Source organism: Arachis hypogaea, chromosome 18 (assembly GCF_003086295.3).
Source record: "Arachis hypogaea cultivar Tifrunner chromosome 18, arahy.Tifrunner.gnm2.J5K5, whole genome shotgun sequence".
Classification (NCBI taxonomy): Eukaryota; Viridiplantae; Streptophyta; class Magnoliopsida; order Fabales; family Fabaceae; genus Arachis; species Arachis hypogaea.
In genome coordinates this window covers 27,276,737-27,295,632 of record NC_092053.1, presented here as the reverse complement: position 1 = coordinate 27,295,632, position 18,896 = coordinate 27,276,737, and the positions used below count along the sequence as shown (strand labels likewise).

Here is an 18,896-nt window from a genome sequence, read left to right as displayed (position 1 = left end):
TTATTGGAATTGAAATTGAATTAAAAAGAAATAATCCTTGCGTTAAATAATCATAAAAGTATCTGAATGACAAAATTGAACATAACAAAGAACATGGAAGAATAGAACCAAGTTAAGAGAACAAACTAGAATGATGAAGTCTTGATGAGGAAATAACTCTTCTCACTGTTCCAATGCTAAGACCAATTGAAAATTAAAATTCTGAAAACTAGAGAGAGAAACCTAAGAGAGTGAAAAACTAGATCTGAAAAAACTACTCAATGAATGTGTGTGTTATTTCTGCACATTCTCTGACTCTAGTCTGCTGTTCCGGGCCGAAAACTGGGCCGAAATAAGGTCCAAAATCGCCCCCAGCGGATTCTGCAGATTATGCAGATCGCACATGTCACGCGATAGCGTCGTCCATGCGGACGCGTCGCTTGCGCTTTTTCCTCTCCACGCGTTCGCGTCGTCCACGCTACCGCGTCGCTTGCACTTTCCAATCCACGTGGCCGCGCAAGCCATGCGGCTGCGTCACTGCGATTTGTGCTCCTTCGCGCGGTCGCGTGAGCCATGCGACCGCGTCACTTCTCGCTGGTTATCTCCTCAAATTCTTGTGTTCCTTCCATTTTTGCTAGCTTCCTCTCCAATCTCCATCTCATTCATGCCCTATAAAGCCTGAAACACTTGACACACAAATCACGGCATCGAATGGAATAAAGGAGAATTAAAAATAAATAATTAAAGTCTCTAGGAAGCAATTTTCAAACATGTACTGAAATTAGGAAGGAAATTTAAATGCATGCTAAATTGATGAATAAGTGGGTAAGGATCATGACAAAACCACACAATTAAACACAATATAAACTATAAAATAGTGGTTTATCAATCTCCTGTCAAATTATTTCCAGGCCTCGCCATCCCTGGGATGCCTCAAGGAACCATCAGGGTTATTTTCTCTCTTGTGCCACAACATGTCTACGGATGTCTTGCTGGACATGAATAATTGCTGCAACCGTGGAATCAGAGGAAAATAACGAAGAATTTTCGTCGCCTGAGGTTTCCCATTCTTCTTGACAACGGTGGTGATCCTTACTAAAGAATTCTTTCTAGTCTTTAGCTTCCACCTGGATGCTCCACACCATTTGCATCTAGACAGGTCTTTATCGCAGCCCTGGTATAGCATGTAGTCATTTGGACATGGATCTATCTTCTTGTATTCAATACCGAGCTTCTTTATGATCTTCTTGGCATCATGCAAGGTCTTCGGAATCTTTGCATGCTCAAAGGCGTCCCCCAATAGCTCTAGAATTAACCCGAAAGCCATGTCGCTCACTCCGCACATGCACTTTATATGGTACAGCCTCACCAAGAAAGACAGCTTCGAGAATCTTGAGCATCCTGGATATAGTTCCTGCTCGCCATCCTCAAGCAATTCATGTAAGGCACGAGCCTCGCGGCTAGGTTCGTCGGATAAGTACGGCAACCCCTCCACACCATCTCCGACATGTTCATCCATCGAGTCTTCATCATCACCTTGCAGTCTCGGGAAGTTGAATGCCTCATTTACCATGTCACGCATTTGATCTACTGTATTTCCAATAGGTTCTAGTTCTTCTCTACTGCTGGAGCTCTCGTCTACGATCCTCTCACCATGATGTAACCAAAAAGTATAGTTAGGGAGAAAGGGTTTCATCAGAAGATGATCGTACGCATCCTCTCTAGTTTGGAAAAATTGAAACCCACACAAAGGACATGGACAATGTATCATCCCATCGGATGATGCATTGGCAAATGCAAAGTCAAGGAATCTATTCAGACCATCCCTATATTCTGCACTACCTTGTGGCTTTGTAATCCAGCTCTTATCAATGTCTTATTTAATGAATTAGCACAAACAAATAAATAAAGATTACATAAAGAAATAAAACTAAATAAAATAAAATAAAATGGGATGAGTGTTAGCTGAACCAATAACAGTATATCACGATTATGAGCTGAAAAAGTAATATACGAGTAATATTCGACAATTTATTGCAAGCAAGACCATGTATAGGGCAACAGAATAAGTCAAAACGGAAATAGAAACAAAGTTACTTGCATCCCGAATAACATGTAGCACACGCAAGGTATTAGGGGGTTGCTTACTCATTCTTAAATTGTGTGCTTTCTAAAAAATTACTGAGAGATACAATTGCTGGTTCCAGATCCAAAAAATAAAAAGATAAAGAAAAGCTTCCTTAAAAAAATGAAAAAGAAAACAAAGGTAAAAGTTAGATTTAGAAAATAATTATAACATAAAATATAACTAAACAATCATAATGGATAGATAATAAAATCTTGAACTTGTAGATATATAATTCTAGATATGCTTCTAAGAATATTTGATTATAGTTTTCCTATCCTGTCTTCTACCATGGAGGTACAAATAATTGGTTCAACAAGAAAGAACATAAAAAAATCCAAGAAAAAAGGCAGGGCAAGAAGAGTAAGGCACAAAAAAAGGAACCGAAAATGCTAGCAGGTAAAATATTGAGACTAGGAAAAACTCTGATTAAATTGCCTCTAAAAACAACTCTAACTAAATGATATCCATTGAATTGTTGTTAGTCTAACAAACCGAGTAGTAATGGAGCTCTTCTAAACTCAATTTAAAAGATGATTTCCAATTGAATTCATCAAATAGACCTAATTCCAAACATTAATACAAACAGTGTTGATTGGAACTTTCTCTTTCTCAATTCCATGTGACATCACTTGCTATGGATTCCCTCAAAAGTCTCAATATTTTTTATTAAAAAGAAATATTTGCTTATTTGCTTCTTAAAAGAAATATTTTTTCTTCCAAAATTGAGATTAGAAAGTAACAAATGGATTGTTGCATTCATAAAATTTCAGACAGTTGCAGTGGTTGGAGAAAGTGGAAGTGGAAAGTCAACAGTGATAGCATTACTGCAAAGATTTTATGACCCTGGTTCAAGTCACATTACACTTGATGGAAAGGATATCCAAACACTTCAAGTTAAGTGGCTAAGACAACAGATGGGTTTGGTTAGCCAAGAGCCTGTGTTGTTCAACGACACGATCCTAGCTAACATCGCATATGGAAAAGGAGGAGATGCAACAGAAGCAGAAATCATAGCTGCAGTAGAACTTGCTAATGCTCACAAGTTCATTAGTAGTTTACAGCAGGTAATTAAATTGCCAAGTTTAAGTCCTGATTGATTCTTATTTTCATTTTCAGTATTTTTTTATTCCAGTTTCTTTCACACAATTCTAAAAAAAATGCTATGTTTACACTAAAAATGAACCATCAAATCATTATTACCTTATTCTCTCTTAGGACTAGTGCAAGTTTTCAACTTATGTTAATTGGACACTCCTAGGATTATAGTTCTGAACTCATAAGAATGTTATGTTATACATGCAAGGTTATGACACGATAGTAGGCGAGCGTGGCATCCAATTATCCGGTGGCCAGAAGCAGTGAGTGGCGATTGCAAGAGCCATAGTTAAGAATCCCAAGATATTGCTTCTAGATGAAGCAACAAGTGCACTTGATGCTGAGTCTGGGAAAGTGGTTCAGGATGCACTTGACAGGGTTATGGTGGACAGAACCACCATTGTGGTGGCATATAGGCTATTTACAATCAAAGGTGCTGATTTGATTGTAGTAGTTAAGAATCGTGCTATTGCAGAGAAGGGTAAGCATAAAGCTTTGCTCAATAAGGGAGGTGACTATGCTTCATTGGTAGCATTGCACACAAGTACACTAAGATGAATAGCTTTTTTATGTACAAAAGTCAATGTAATAAATTATTTAATGATAGATATCAAACTATCTTATTGAAGATAAATACTTAGTATAGCTGAAATGACTATCAAATTTTACTATGACAAGAGAGAAAGAGGATGAAAAACTTGGTGACATGTACACATATTATAATATACTAGTTTTAAATATGCGTGCTGCACAGAAATTTACAACCAAGATGTCTTATACTAATAGACTATGAATAATGTCAAATTCGGATTGATGAAAATAATATTTCCCATAATGGAAGTTGAAGCTGGCATAATGTCTAATAAAACAAGAATGATATTTTACAAAATTAGTAACACGCTCACCAACTTGTGCTCGGTTGCTGACATTAACTAATATACCCAAAATTCAATGGAATCCCAATTAGGCTTGAAAAGAACATCTTATGACATTAGCTAAAGCAGAACATAAGAAAATAGGCAGCACACAAGTTCAAATTAGAAATAGCTAGTATATGCATCTACTATTTATTTAATCTGATAACTGTCAAACAAGTGCATAACAGAAAATAACTCAACAGTAATACTTTATAGCTTTTAGTTTTTAAAGCACATTTTTTATGGATCCCTTATTGCATGAATCTTTGAACACACCAAGTCAACAAGAATATGATCCCACAATTGATTATACAGTAAACTCTCCATTGTTCGACTAGATGTGAAGTTGAAGAACTCTCGAAATTTCAAAGCAAAGTTAGTAAGCTTGACAATCCACTAAAATCCACAAGCATGGTAGCCACTTTCATACAAAGCCGTGCCCTATTCAAACTTGTGTCATACTTTATCTTTATTCAAACAGGACACATTAAAGTAGTTATGAATCAAGATGATAGACCCATCAAATCTTGAAGGTGATACTTGCCATATATAACTATCAATATTTATGACCCTTTTAGAAGCATAAAAACTTGGATTCTAAAGCTTTTGACATCAGACACAGAACATGACAAAATTAACAGTAGATAATAAACTTTGAATCACAACTGACATGTTATCTTTACTACCTACTGCCCATATCAATTTTCAAGTCCTGTGTTAAAAAATTTGATAAAATTCAATTCATAATATGTTTTAGCAAAATTAGTTAAAGGCTCATAAGAGAGTTAGCTATATCACTATAGAGAGCTTGAATTCATAAATAGTTTGCACAATCCATAACCGATTCATTCCTCTCATAATGATAATGATCGTTTTTTTCATTTATCTACTAATACTATCAATTTCAATACATAGCAGCCATTAAAATAAGAAAAAGTGGTACCTTCAAATCCAAAGCTCTAAACAGCAGCAATTAACCCAAATTAATGACAGATATAGATAAATTCTTTTCAAAATTCTGAACCAAGAATGAAAACAAGAAGGAAAGATTAGAGTGGAAGAACGCACCAGTGACAGGGGAGAGGCGGTGATGGCCGAGATTGGTGCACTGTGGAAGAGGGTGTCACGGTTTCAATCGAGGAGATGGGAAACTTTGCCGCTGGTGGGAGAAGCTCCGATGGCAGCTGCGCGTCTCGACAACCTGGGGCAGAGGTTGGAGATTTCGCACACCATGGATGAGGGACTTTGGGTTTCAGGAATTGTTTATGAGAGGCAAAACCTCGACGCCAGATAAAAGAGAATGAATTAGTAGCAGTTGGGCACGGTATTGCAGTGATGGCGGTGTTTCGCGCGCTACCCAGCTCCCTTCGCAGGTAATTTGGCAAAATTGGGGGAAATCGATGATTAAATATGATAAGGTAAAATAAGTGTATGAGATAAAAAAGGGGTAAACAGAAATTAAATTATCATTCGATCCTCACCTGTGGCGTTTCCAGATGCAATCGCCGCTGTTATTGCGGCAGATGAAGGGATAACTCTTCCGCATAGTTATTTTGCGGTGCCAAGGTGAAACGCCCCTAATTCTCCGCCGCTATACTCCGTTCCTGGTATAATGCAACTTAAGCACAACAAATATTCAATAATTGGGCATTATAAACTAATTTTTTATATGAAAAAGCATAGAAAAATATAACATGATGCCCAGTCATCAAAGGTCTCCATTAGTTATAACTGCTTTAGGAAGCTTCCCACCCATCGCTTCAACAAACATTTCCAACAACCACTTATACATGTTTGTCGTTTCGTCCGATAGTAGACTGGAGCCGAAAATAATAGTCTGCCCGTGATGATTGCATCCGGAGAAAATGACCAATGGTTTGTTGTATTTATTCTTCTTGTACGTTGAATCAAAGGCAACAATATCTCCAAAGTAGTAATAGTCGACAATTGATTGCCCATCTGCCCAAAATATATGCTCCAACGGATCGTTGTTTGACTTTCTAATCAAATAGTTGATTGCTACATTGGCATCCCCATTTTTTACTTTTGATCTACGAGAACGATCAACGTGGTTGTACAAATCTTTGCGGGTGAAGCCAGCATGACGATATCCACCCTTTTGGAATGCAATGTATCCCATAATATGGCACGTCTTGACACCAAAAGTATGAAGATTCTCCACTTGGACTTTATCGGTAACAGTGAGACGACGATTGGCTGGAACGAGATGCACAAATTGGGGTGCGCCAAATCGTGGTTGTGAAATTCCATAAAACATGATACTTTCAATCTACCACAGCCGTAGTCAACCTTTACCTAAAGCCGAGCTGGACACTTGATTCGCGTTAGTGACCTTGCCTCCCTTGATCTATTATCCAGATCAAGATACCTCATATTCCTGCAGCCCTCTTTATTGCAAATAAGTTGCCTGCAAATAATTTTACCTTCCTTATCCCTTACCACATCATCCTTCCTCATTACAAAGTCATGCCAACAAGCATAAGCGTTATAAAATTGGCAAGCCTCATCCTCTGTCCTAAACTGTAGGTTCCAAATATCCTCCACCATTAAATTTGCTATTCGTTTTACATCACAATCGTGTTCACTCTTGCTAGTAAAATCCAACGAATCAACATCGTCATCTTCAACATCATAGTGTGCATTCGGTTCATAATCGAAATCATCACCCAAATCATTATCAGAATCATTCTTAATATCATCCTCGTATGTAGACATAATTATACCCCTACCAAAATCCAGGATGGTAAAAAAAATGTGAATAAACATAACCAAAGGAAGCAACTACAGGGAGCTAACCTAAGCTAATTAGTAGCATCTATAATCACTGGAACTAATGCTATTAAGACTAACCCAATTGTTTAAGTGTCTGGTATAACGTTTTAATTTCAATGCCCCAAACCTAGCTACAGCATACAACTGGCAAACGTGACTTAAATTCCAAATTCGAGAACATCAACCCAAAACCTAAAATCCTAAACAGAGAATCTTTGAAACGACAAAGACTTTCAGGAAAATTAAACTAACCTCGATTAATAACAAAAAATTAAATCAAAGATACCTTGATGACAACCAAAGCTTGAGCTCCAATGAGTAAAAAACTAAACTGCTGGAGGGAGACAACCTTAATTAAACACCCGCACGTGATTCGAAGCCGACTGAAAAATGGGAATGGTAAACCGCCTTCCACTTGTAACAGTTTCGTGATGAGCAGAGGTTAAGCTACTAGGTTCAAAATTTTTTACTACAGGATCCACAGAAAAAATACCTTTCGGCCTCACCTAAGTCAATGCCGGTACCTAGCCGAGGGAAACAGAGTTCTAGTAATGGCTCCTACAACTCCAAATACCAAAATGAACCTAGGGTTGAGGTGAACAATAAAAATGGAAGAGAGTTGACTTCCAGTAATGCTTGCAAAATGAACCTGGGGTTGATTAATGTGTTGTATAACATATAACGAAGGCCAAAAAACGAAAGACGGTTGGGTTTATGGAGGCAATGCGTGTTCCTTTTCTCATAGATGCATGTTGAATTTGAGGAACAGATGGAGGGTTTATTTTTTTAAAAACTCAATTTAGAGATTAGAAATTATAATTACAAATGTCTCCCTATACATTATACAGGATGTATATACACTAGCTATTCATATAGTACGATGTAGTATGTTTATGTTATAGGTTCATTAAAATGTTTGACTATCACACTTCATTATTTAATGAAGCTTTGAAAATTTTACTTGATCAATGGCTGTGATGGTGACACCTAATCAAGGATAAATAACCCATAACATTACTTTAGGTTTGGAAGAAATCACCTTTTATAATATATAATAGAGTAAAATTTTATCCTGTCTCTTAATTATTTCACTAACTTTTTTTTTGCTTTCTATTGATTGGAAAATGATATTGTAGTCCTTCATAATTAATTTCATCAGACATTTAATTTCCTCTATTAATATTTCTGTCCAGAGTTAACAAATTTTGTTTATGTGTAACGTTAACTCAACACATGTCAAGTAAGCATTTAAAGGGATAAATCGCTCCTTGGTGAGTTAGCAACACGATGTTGTTTTCAAAAATGCTTTACTTCTTCTTTCTTTCGTTGTTCAACCATTTGAAACCCTAAATAGAAGGATGCACTGCATAAAGAAATATTCAACTTCTAATCGCCGTTCATGGAGGACTATCGAGAGATTGAAGATGTGATCAAGGTAGGATTGAGAACAACGAAATTGGGAGGAAGCAAAAATTCGAACACCCAAGTTGCGATTGCCACCGTTATGCAATCCTATTTGAATCTAGAACAGAAATGAACCCTAGTAGGTTGTTCTTTGGCTACTGTTACTTTAAGATAAGTTACTCTTCATGTTAATTTGATTGTTGTTGTTATGTCATGCTTGAAGAGTAATTGTCGATGCAAATTGTAAACTCCACAACAAAATTGCAAGTACTTTGAAAGAGCAAAACCGTCGGCTTAGAATTTTCTTCTCGGTTAGAGGAAATAACTTCGTTGTAAGTATAGTTCCAAACCGACAAGTAATGCTCAATCAAAGTTTAGAATTTTGGTTGTCACAAGTCCAACCCAATAAAGATAACCGAGAGTATTAGTCACGGGTCGTTCTCCCTATGAATCACAATCGAGTGCTCAATTACTGGTTATGAGTTTCACGGGGGATTGGGTTCGTAAAACAAGAAATTAAAAAGGAAAGAAATGTAAATCAAATAACTAAAGAAAGCAATTAATAAAGAGAGACATTCATGGCAAGTATTGAGAATATAGGCTTTTGTCCTAGTCATTAATTATCATACAATGATTAACAATAGCTAATCCTATTTAGTCATCTCCAACATTGGAAGAAGGTGCAATGTTATCTTCACTTGAGAGAAAGTCAAATAAGACTAGTTAATCTCAATCCAAAAGTCCTAATCAACTCACTAATGGAATTAGCAAGAGATTAGAGTCAATGGAAATAATATTAACTAACAACTCTAGATCACCAACATAAGTTGGGTATTAATTACTCAAGAGCACCTAATTTCTCTTTTCAAGCCAAGAATGCTCAAAAAGTACTCTAACATCCAACCAAGTATTTTATCAAACACTTGGAAGGCATAAAAGAAAAGCATCATAAAAGTGCAAGAATAATAAATCTACAACTACCCAATGCAAGGAATCAACAATACTAACTCAATTAACCAACAATAAACAAAGAAACATCAAAATTGCATTAAATGGAAATAAAAAGCAACAAGGGTTCATAAACATAAAAGTGACCTAAATGAGAAATTAACAAGATAAACTAAGAGAATAAAGATGTAGGAACAAGAAATTGCAAGAAAAACTAGATAAAAACAAGAATTAAAACCTAAATTAAAGAGAGTTTAACCTAAATCTACCCTAATTCTAGAGAGAAGAGGGAGCTTCTCTCTTTAGAAACTACCTAAAGCATGATCCTAATCTAATCTAATTGCTCCCCTTTTGTCCAATCTTGAATTCTGCATGAAATAGCCTCAGAAATGAGTTGGATTTGGGCCTGGAAAGTTCAGAAATCGCCCCCAGCATTTTTACTTTAATGAGGTCGTGTGATCAGCGTCACGCGTGCGCGTCGCTGGCAAATTTCCTCCTCACGCGTACGCGTGGGTGACGCGTGCGCGTGGCTTGAATTTCCTCTTCACGCGTACGCGTGGGTGACGCGTGCGCGTGGCCTTCAATTCTCCAAATGCTAATTTTTTCATGAATTCTCCACTTTGCATGCTTTTCTCTTCACCTCTTCCATCCAATACTTGCCTTATGAATCTGAAATCACTCAACAAACATATCAAGGCATCGAATGGAATTAAAGTGAATTAAATTTAGCTATTTTAAGGCCTAAAAAGCATATTTTCACTCTTAAGCACAAATTTAGGGAGAATTACAAAACCATGCTATTTCATTGAATAAATGTGAGAAAAGTTGATAAAATCCCCTAAATTAAGCACAAGATAAACCACAATAGTCACGCGTACGTGTGGGTGAGGCGTACGCGTGAGGGGTTGAAATTCTTGAGGTCATACGTACGCGTGGGTGACGCGTACGCATGGCTGGGTGCTCTGTTTTTCAAAATTTTTCCAATTTCTTGTACCAAACCAAGCATTCCAAACCTTCAAACAGCTACCAAAACACCATAAAACCTTATTTAACATACTAGACTACTAAATAAACTCAACAAATCAAAATAAACATGAAATTAAACTTATTTTACCAATATTTACAAAAGAGAAAAATGAAAATATGTTACCATGGTAGGGTGTCTCCCACCTAGCACTTTTGTTTATTGTCCGTAAGTTGGACTTATGGGGAGCTCTCATCAAGGTGGCTTGTGCTTGAATTCATCTTGGAACTTCCACCAATGCTTGGTCTTCCATTGTGCTCCAACATTCCAAAACATTTGCATCAAGCCTTGATGGAGTTCTTCACAAGCTTAGAGCTCCTAAAGTTGATCCTCATATTGTAATCTGGGATCCCAAACTTTGTTTTCACACCTGTCTTCAAGTTGATCACGGTGATTCTCTCCGGGTGGTAAGCAAGCCAAATTCTCACTAAGGTACCAAACTATCCTCTTAGACCCATCCATTTGAGCACTACACCAATCCATGCTCCTAAATTTTGAGCTTCCAACCATAATGAGCCTAGATTTACACCGCCAACCACTAAACATCCTTCTCTTACGCTACATTCCACAAAGCACCCTAAGTTGGCCATTCGTTTCAAGCAAACCAAATTCAAGTGGGATAATAAAGCTAAGAGTAATGAGTTTTACCCACTCAAATGAAGGATTGGATGGCAGCCTATGTAGAGGATTTTCCAATGATCTTGAAAGATCTACTCCCTTGTGTTCTTCCTTGACAACTTCTACCTCCTTGCAAGTTTCTTCAATTTCAAACTCTTCCTCTTGGTAGCTTTCTTCTAATTCAATCTCTTCTTCATTGCTTACCAAGGGTATGGGAGGTTGTGCACATTCTTCTATGACCTCAATTTCATCTCCAATGGGAGAGGATTCAATTGTAGATAAAAACTCATCAATGATTGAATCCATCTCTTGATCAACCTCTGTAAAGTCTTCAACCATGATATGTTTTGGAGGTTGTACACCCTTCTCAACATCAATATCAAGCTTCTTAGAAGAGGACTCTATAATTCTACATTCCCATGGACTTTCATCATCTCCTAAATCTTCAACCACTCCTTCCGGCTCAATTGTCTCTACTCCTTCCCCTTGTTGCAATTCTTGCTTCAACTCCTCTTCTTCACCTTGTAGTTTCAAGTTCACTCCCTCATTATGCTCCTTGGTTGATCCTCTACATTCGTCAATGGGGTACTTAGGATGCATGAGCTTAGGTAGGGGGCCATGTCGTTAATGGCTTCTACCATGGTAACAACCATGACTTCTAATTTCTTTAGCTCCTTTTGCTTCTCTTCTTGCCTTTAGATATAAGAGCTAATATCTCTTTGTTGTTCTAGCATGAAGGCATGAAGAGCTTCATCCGTTGGAGGAGGTGGTGGAAGAGAGGGTTCATTGTTTGGAAAAAAGGCATTGTGGTTGGAAGGTGATTCATATTGGTGAAAGTCTTGAGGTGGTGTATAAGGAAATGGTGGTTTTTGGGAGTATTGGTGTTGAAAATTTTGTGGTTCTATGTATGGTTCATATGGCTCATAAGGTGGTTGGTATGGTAGATAAAGATTAGGGTCATATGGAGGTGTTTGGTGGTAGAGGGCTTGTGAGTATGGTGGTTCAAAACTATATTGATGAGGGGGTTCATAGGCATATGGTGGTGGTTGTTGATAATCATAAGGCGGTCACCCATAGCCATTGGATTGGTATGCATCTTGGAATGGCTCTTGCTCATAGTACATTGGTGGAGGTTGTTGCCATGAAGATTGATCATATGCTTGAGGCTCCTTCCACCTTTGATTGTTCCATCCTTGATGCATGTTCTCATTATAATTCACATTCCCTACAACATAGTTGTAGCCAAACTCATAGCCAAAATGGTGAGAATTCATAGTAGAAAGACAAAAACAAAGACTAACAAGAGATAAAGAAAATAACTACTAAACCAAAACTACCAAAACAAATAAAGAATGCAAATTATTCAAAATATTCACATATGAACAATAACCAATAACAATCACACATTGCAATTTCCTCGAAATGGCGCCAAAAACTTGAAAGAGCAAAACCGTCGGCTTAGAATTTTCTTCTCGGTTAGAGGAAATAATTTCGTTGCAAGTATAGTTCCAAACCGACAAGTAATGCTCAATCAAAGTTTAGAATTTTGGTTGTCACAAGTCCAACCCAATAAAGATAACCGAGAGTATTAGTCATGGGTCGTTCTCCCTAGGAATCACAATCGAGTGCTCAATTATTGGTTATGAGTTTCACGGGGGTTTAGGTTGGTAAAACAAGAAATGAAAAAGGCAAGAAATGTAAATCAAATAACTAAAGAAAGCAATTACTAAAAAGAGACATTCATAGCAAGGATTAAGAATATAGGCTTTCTATCCCAGTCATTAATTATCATACAATGATTAACAAGAGTTAATCCTATTTAGTCATCTCCAACATTGGAAGAAGGTGCAATGTTATCTTCACTTGAGAGAAAGTCAAATAAAACTAGTAGATCTCAATCTAAAAGTCCTAATGAACTCACCAATAGAATTAGCAAGAGATTAGAGTCAATGAAAACAATATTAACTAACAACTCTAGATCACTAACATAAGTTGGGTATTAATGACTCAAGAGCACCTAATTTCTCTTTTCAAGCCAAGAATGCTCAAAAAGCTACTCTAACATCCAACCAAGCATTTTGTCAAACACTTAGAAGGCATAAAAGGAAAGCATCATAAAAAAGTGCATGAATAATAAATCTACAACTACCCAATGCAAGGAATCAACAATACTAGCTCAATTAGCTAACAATAAACAAAGAAACATCAAAATTGTATTAAATGGAAATCAAAAGCAACAAGGATTAATAAACATAAAAGTGACCTAAATGAGAAATTAACAAAATAAACTAAGAGAATAAAGATGTAGGAACAAGAAATTGCAAGAAAAACTAGATGAAAACAAGAATTAAAACCTAAACTAAAGAGAGTTTAACCTAAATCTACCCTAATTCTAGAGAGAAGAGGGGGCTTCTCTCTCTCTAGAAACTACCTAAAGCATGGTCCTAATCTAATCAAATTACTCCCCCTTTGTCCAATCTTGAATTCTACATGAAATAGTCTCATAAAGAGTTGGATTTGGGCCTAGAAAGCTCAGAAAGCACCCCCAGCGTTTTCACTTTAATGAGGTCACGTGATTAGCATCACGCGTGCACGTGGATGACGCGTGCGCGTGGACGACGCGTGCGCGTCGCTGGCAAATTTCCTCCTCACGCGTACGCGTGGGTGACGCGTGCGCGTGGCTTTAATGTCCTCTTCACGCGTACGCATGGGTGACGCGTGCGCGTGGCCTTCAATTCTCCAAATGCTCATTTCTTCATGAATTCTCCACTTTGCATGCTTTTCTCTTCATCTCTTCCATCCAATACTTGCCTTATGAATCTGAAATCACTCAACAAACATATCAAGGCATCGAATGGAATTAAAGTGAATTAAATTTAGCTATTTTAAGGCCTAAAAAGCATGGTTTCACTCTTCCATCCAATACCATGCTATTTCATTGAATAAATATGAGAAAAGTTGACAAAATCCCCTAAATTAAGCATAAGATAAACCACAAAATTGGGGTTTATCATACTTCAAGTGGTTTGATGAGATTATTGGATAAAATATTTATTCTAATTTGGAGGATGCTGACATTGGTGGAGAAAAACCTAAGCTGGAAGCCAAATTATTAGATTTGGAAGAGAAAATGAAGAATTTAGAGATGTCGGTACATAATGAATTGCATAGCCAGGCAAGATTAAAATTGTTATAAATTTGGTGTATGTTGGGTTTATAATTGCATTTATTGCTGCTTTGATGTTTATGTTGTATTTGTGATATGAGCAATTTGTCATGTTAAGGTTTTATATATGCTTTATTGTTTTTAATTATGCCCTAAGATTGAATCTTATGATGGATATGAAGTCTAGGATTGCCTTTGGCATCCTGGGGTCTTTTATCTTACATCACTGGGCACTGTTACCATACTGAGAACCCCCGGTTCTCATACCATATTCTGTTGTTATTTTTCAGATGCAGGTCGCAACCCACCTCGGTGAGTTATTTGGATGGTGATAGAAGCAGAGGATCATGATACTTTTTAGGGTCTTTTTGATTATTTGTTAACATATCTCTCACTTTTGTATCTTGCTTTTGCCTAGAGGCTTGTATTGAGAGAGAAAAACTTGTATAAGCTATTTTAAACTTCAGATTCTGTTTTGTCTGTATATATGGCTAGCTGGCTTAAACTCTGCGAGCCGTGGCTAGATTCTTATGATATTGAACTCTTATCTTTTGCTATATATTATCTATATCTTGTGCTTTAAGTTAGTAGCTTCGTTAGTACGTTTTTTATGCTTTTCAAATCCTGTTTTTGAGCTATATCCTTCATCGGGTTTCTAGACTATATTATTTCTTCTATATATTATATGTATGAGCTTAGAACTGTCGTAACCTTTGATTAACCTTTGCTTTACGACGTGAGGTAAGGCTTAAGCTAATTAGGGTGTTACATTTAGTGGTATCAGAGCAGTTCGTCCTTGTGAGCCTGAGGGATGGACCGATTGTGCTTCATTGCATACTCTGTGTGTCTTTTTCTTTGATGCTATTAGGTTATCTACTTGATATTGCATAGCATGCTTGTTTGTGAGTGCCTGTTTAGGATAATTGAATCACTAGGACTTTGATATTGAGACTGATCACCTCGATATCAATTGTTTGGTGTAGACAGGAACCCTAATGGCCACTCGCGGACGAGGTCGTACCTGTTCACGAGCCGAGAGTAGAAATGCACAACCAGCTGATAACCATGCTGAATTCATGGCGGCAATGGCAAATCTTGTAAACACCATGGAGGCTAATGATGCTGCGACTCTGCAAGCTGTGTAGAGGTTAGGCCAACCGGCTGGGAATTGAAACGGAAATGGCAAAGGAAACGCGAATGAGAATGCTGAGGGAAATGGCGATAACATGGGAGGTGTTCCGATGACCTTGACCACTTTTCTCAAGGTTCATTCGCCAAGTTTCAGAAGATCGACTAACCTTACAGAGGCGGACAACTGGTTCCAAGCCATGGAGCGTGCTTTACTGGCACATCATGTTCCGAATAATCAATATGTGGAATTTGCTGCTTATCAGCTTCTAGGAGAAGCCCAACATTGGTGGCAAGTAGAATGCCGCTTGCTACAGCTTCAAAATGCCGATGTTCCTTGGGATATATTCCAAACGGCCTTCTATAGGAAGTATTTTCCTGAGTTTGCAAGGGAAGCGAAGGAGATGGAACTTATGCAGCTGAAGCAAGGTTCCTTGTCTGTAGCAGATTATACTAGCAAATTTGAGGAGCTTTGTAGGTTTTCTAGGGTGTGTCAGGGTGTCCCAGAGACCTACGAAAGCTGAAAATGTATCAAGTATCAGAGGGGGTTGAAGGATAGCATCATGACTGCTGTGTCTCCTATAGAGATTTGTACCTTCTCCGAGTTGGTGAACAAAGCAAGGGTGGTTGAGGAATATGCGAAAACGATAGCTTCATCCAAGGAAACTCATGGAGCAAAAACTAGTCGGGGACGTGGCAAGTATTTTCATCCGAGGGGTCAGAGTTTCAAGAGAGGAGGATATGCGCCTCAAGGACAATGAGGCTTCAGAAAGAACACTCAGAATCAGTTTCAATATGCTAAAGGGAGAGGAAATCAGAGTAAGATTTCTCCGGATTTGACTTGTGTGCGTTGTGGGCATTTTCATCCATATGACTCTTGCAAGATTGGTTTAGGTGGTTGCTTCAATTGCGGCTTGCCTGGTCACCTTGCAAGGGATTGCACTCGTGGAAAGAACCCGAATGCGGGTCAGAGTCAGCACCAAGGGCAAGTATTTGCTGTGAACACCAAGGATACTTCTAAGGCGGATCCGTTGATGAGAGGTAACTGTTTAATTGGTGATAAAGTTTTGATTGCATTGTATGATACTGGAGCTTCGTATTTGTTTATTTCGTTTGCTAAGGTTGAGGAACTAGGCTTGAAAGTGTCAGAGTTAGCATTTGATCTGCATGTACAAACTCCTCATCAGACAGTTATGACTAGGTCAGGTTGTAGGCAAGTAGGTTTCAAGCTTGAGGGTAGAGACTTTGTGCATGATTTGATCTGTTTACCAATGGTTGGGTTGGAGATGATTTTGGGGTTTGATTGGTTGTCGAAGAACCGAGTTTTGTTGGATTACTTTGAACGGTCAATTCAGTTTATGCCGGAAGGAGAAAAGGGAGTAGTGATAGCTGAGGGTTACTACCTGAACTCAGTAATGGTGCACTATAATGGGGAAGAGTGTTAGGGTTATATTCTGTTGGCTGCAAATACGTTAGGTGATAATCAAGAACTAGATCAAATTCCGATAGTTAGAGACTTTCCGGAGGTGTTCCCGGAAGATATTCTTGAATTTTCACCTCAGAGGGAAATTGAATTTGCGATTGAATTGGTGCTGGGAGCCGGACCAGTGTTGATTGTGCCGTATCGAATGGCTTCGATAGAGCTGGCTAAATTGAAGACTCAGTTGGAAGAGCTTCTGGACAAGAGGTTTATTCGACCGAGTATATCTCCGTGGGGAGCGGCAGTTTTATTGGTGAAGAAGAAGAACGGAGGAATGCGACTGTGTATGGATTACCGACAGTTGAACAAAGTGACTGTAAAGAACAAGTACCCGCTGCCAAGGATAGATGACTTGATGGATCAATTGCAAGGAACTGGAGTGTTTTCCAAGATCGATTTGAGCTCCGGTTACCATCAGATAAGGGTGAAGGAAGATGATATCCCTAAGACTGCGTTTAGGACGCGCTATGGACACTACGAGTTTGTGGTGATGTTCTTTGCGTTAACGAATGCACCTGCTGTTTTCATGGATTACATGAACAGAGTCTTTCGTCCCTTTCTGGACAAATTCGTGGTGGTTTTCATAGACGACATCTTAGTTTATTCCAAGACGGCAAAGGAGCATGAGGAACACTTGAGGATTGTGTTGCAAATCTTAAAGGAGTGGAAATTGTATGCTAAGTTGTCAAAGTGTGAGTTCTGGAAGGAGGAAGTAAAGTTCTTAGGTCACGTGGTGAGCAAGGGATGAATAGCCGTAAATCCTTCGAAAGTAGAGGCGGTGATGGAATGGGAAAGACTAACAACGGTGACGGAAGTTAGGAGCTTCTTAGGATTAGCCGGATATTACCGGAGATTTATTGAAAGATTTTTCCAGATAGCACTGCCAATGACGAAGTTGACAAGGAAGGAAATGCCTTTTGTGTGGACGTTGGAGTGTGAAGAAAGTTTTCAAACTTTGAAGCAGAAGTTAACTTCAGCGCCTATTTTGATTTTGCCAAAACCGCATGAACTGTTTCAAGTGTACTATGATGCTTCTTTGAAGGGTTTGGGTTGCATGTTGATGCAACACCGGAATGTGGTGGCTTACGCATCGCGTCAGCTGAGACCGCATGAGGTAAATTATCCAACTCATGACCTGGAATTAGTGGCGATTGTGTTTACCTTGAAGATTTGGAGACACCACTTGTACGGAGTGAGGTTTAGCGTCTTTTCTGATCATAAGAGTCTCAAATACATCTTTGATCAGAAAGAGCTTAATATGCATCAGAAGAGGTGGATGGAGTTGCTAAAGGATTATGATTTTGGATTGAGTTAGCACCCTGGAAAGGCGAATGTGGTAGCAGACTCTTTGAGTCGGAAGTCTTTGACGATCGCTTGGATGAGAATCAAGGAAGAGAAGTTAGTGGATAAGTTTGTGGATCTTAAGCTAGATATTGGTGAAGTTACCGGAAGGGCTTGTTTGAACCAATTACAAATTTCGGTATGTTTAAAGCAGAAATTTAGAGGGATCAGCAAGATGAGCAAAAGCTTCAGCAACTATTTCAACCAGTTGGTGAGAAGAGACTTGGAGAATTCACCAAAGATGATGAAGGATTGTGGAGATATAAGGGGAGAATTTGTATACCGGATGTCGGGAGTTTGAGGTGAGACTTGTTGTCGGAAGCTCACAACAGTGGGTTTTCTATTCATCCCAGAAGTACGAAGATGTATTATGACTTAAAGAAGATGTTCTGGTGGCCTGGGATGAAAGGTGATGTAGCTATGGTCGTATCCAAGTGCCTGACATGTCAGAAGGTAAAGATAGAGCATCAGAAACCGTCGAGAATGCTACAGCCACTTGAGATTCCTCAGTGGAAGTGGGAAGGAATTGCGATGGACTTTGTGACCAGTTTACCGAGGACTAGGTCGGGATTTGATGCGATTTGGGTGATCGTGGATCGCTTAACCAAATCCGCTCATTTTCTGCCTATTCGAGTGAACTGTTCTATGGAGGAGTTGGCGAGATTGTACATCAAGGAGATAGTAAGGTTGCATGGTGTGCCATCGAGCATAGTGTCAGACCGTGATCCCCGATTCACGTCAAGGTTTTGGGGAGCTTTTCAAAAAGATTTTGGTACGAGGCTATGTCTCAGCACCGCATATCATCCACAGACGGATGGACAGTCGGAAAGGACTATTCAGACACTAAAAGATATGTTGAGGGCGTTTGTATTGGA

The 18,896-nt window shown here is 38.5% G+C and overlaps 1 protein-coding gene and 1 pseudogene across 1 annotated transcript; both read left to right on the top strand.

Moving 5' to 3' along the window:
* Positions 1 to 2,901: 2,901 nt before the first annotated feature.
* On the top strand, positions 2,902 to 3,760 carry LOC112769822 (ABC transporter B family member 5-like; annotated as a pseudogene).
* Positions 3,761 to 15,298: 11,538 nt separating this feature from the next.
* LOC140181329 (uncharacterized) lies at positions 15,299 to 17,428 on the top strand. The gene is made up of 4 exons (XM_072224868.1): positions 15,299 to 15,674; positions 16,095 to 16,406; positions 16,677 to 16,887; positions 17,224 to 17,428. The coding sequence occupies exons 1-4, from the start codon at positions 15,299 to 15,301 to the stop codon at positions 17,426 to 17,428; spliced, it is 1,104 nt and encodes a 367-aa protein (XP_072080969.1).
* The last annotated feature ends 1,468 nt before the right edge of the window (positions 17,429 to 18,896 follow it).

Excerpts from the sequence above, each read along its gene's own strand:
- LOC140181329 (XM_072224868.1), top strand. The coding sequence starts at position 15,299 with ATGGGAGGTGTTCCGATGACCTTGACCACTTTTCTCAAGGTTCATTCG. Across the intron at positions 15,675-16,094 it reads TAGCAAATTTGAGGAGCTTT|GTGGTTGCTTCAATTGCGGC; the intron begins GTAGGTTTTCTA and ends AGATTGGTTTAG. Across the intron at positions 16,407-16,676 it reads GACAGTTATGACTAGGTCAG|GTGATAATCAAGAACTAGAT; the intron begins GTTGTAGGCAAG and ends CAAATACGTTAG.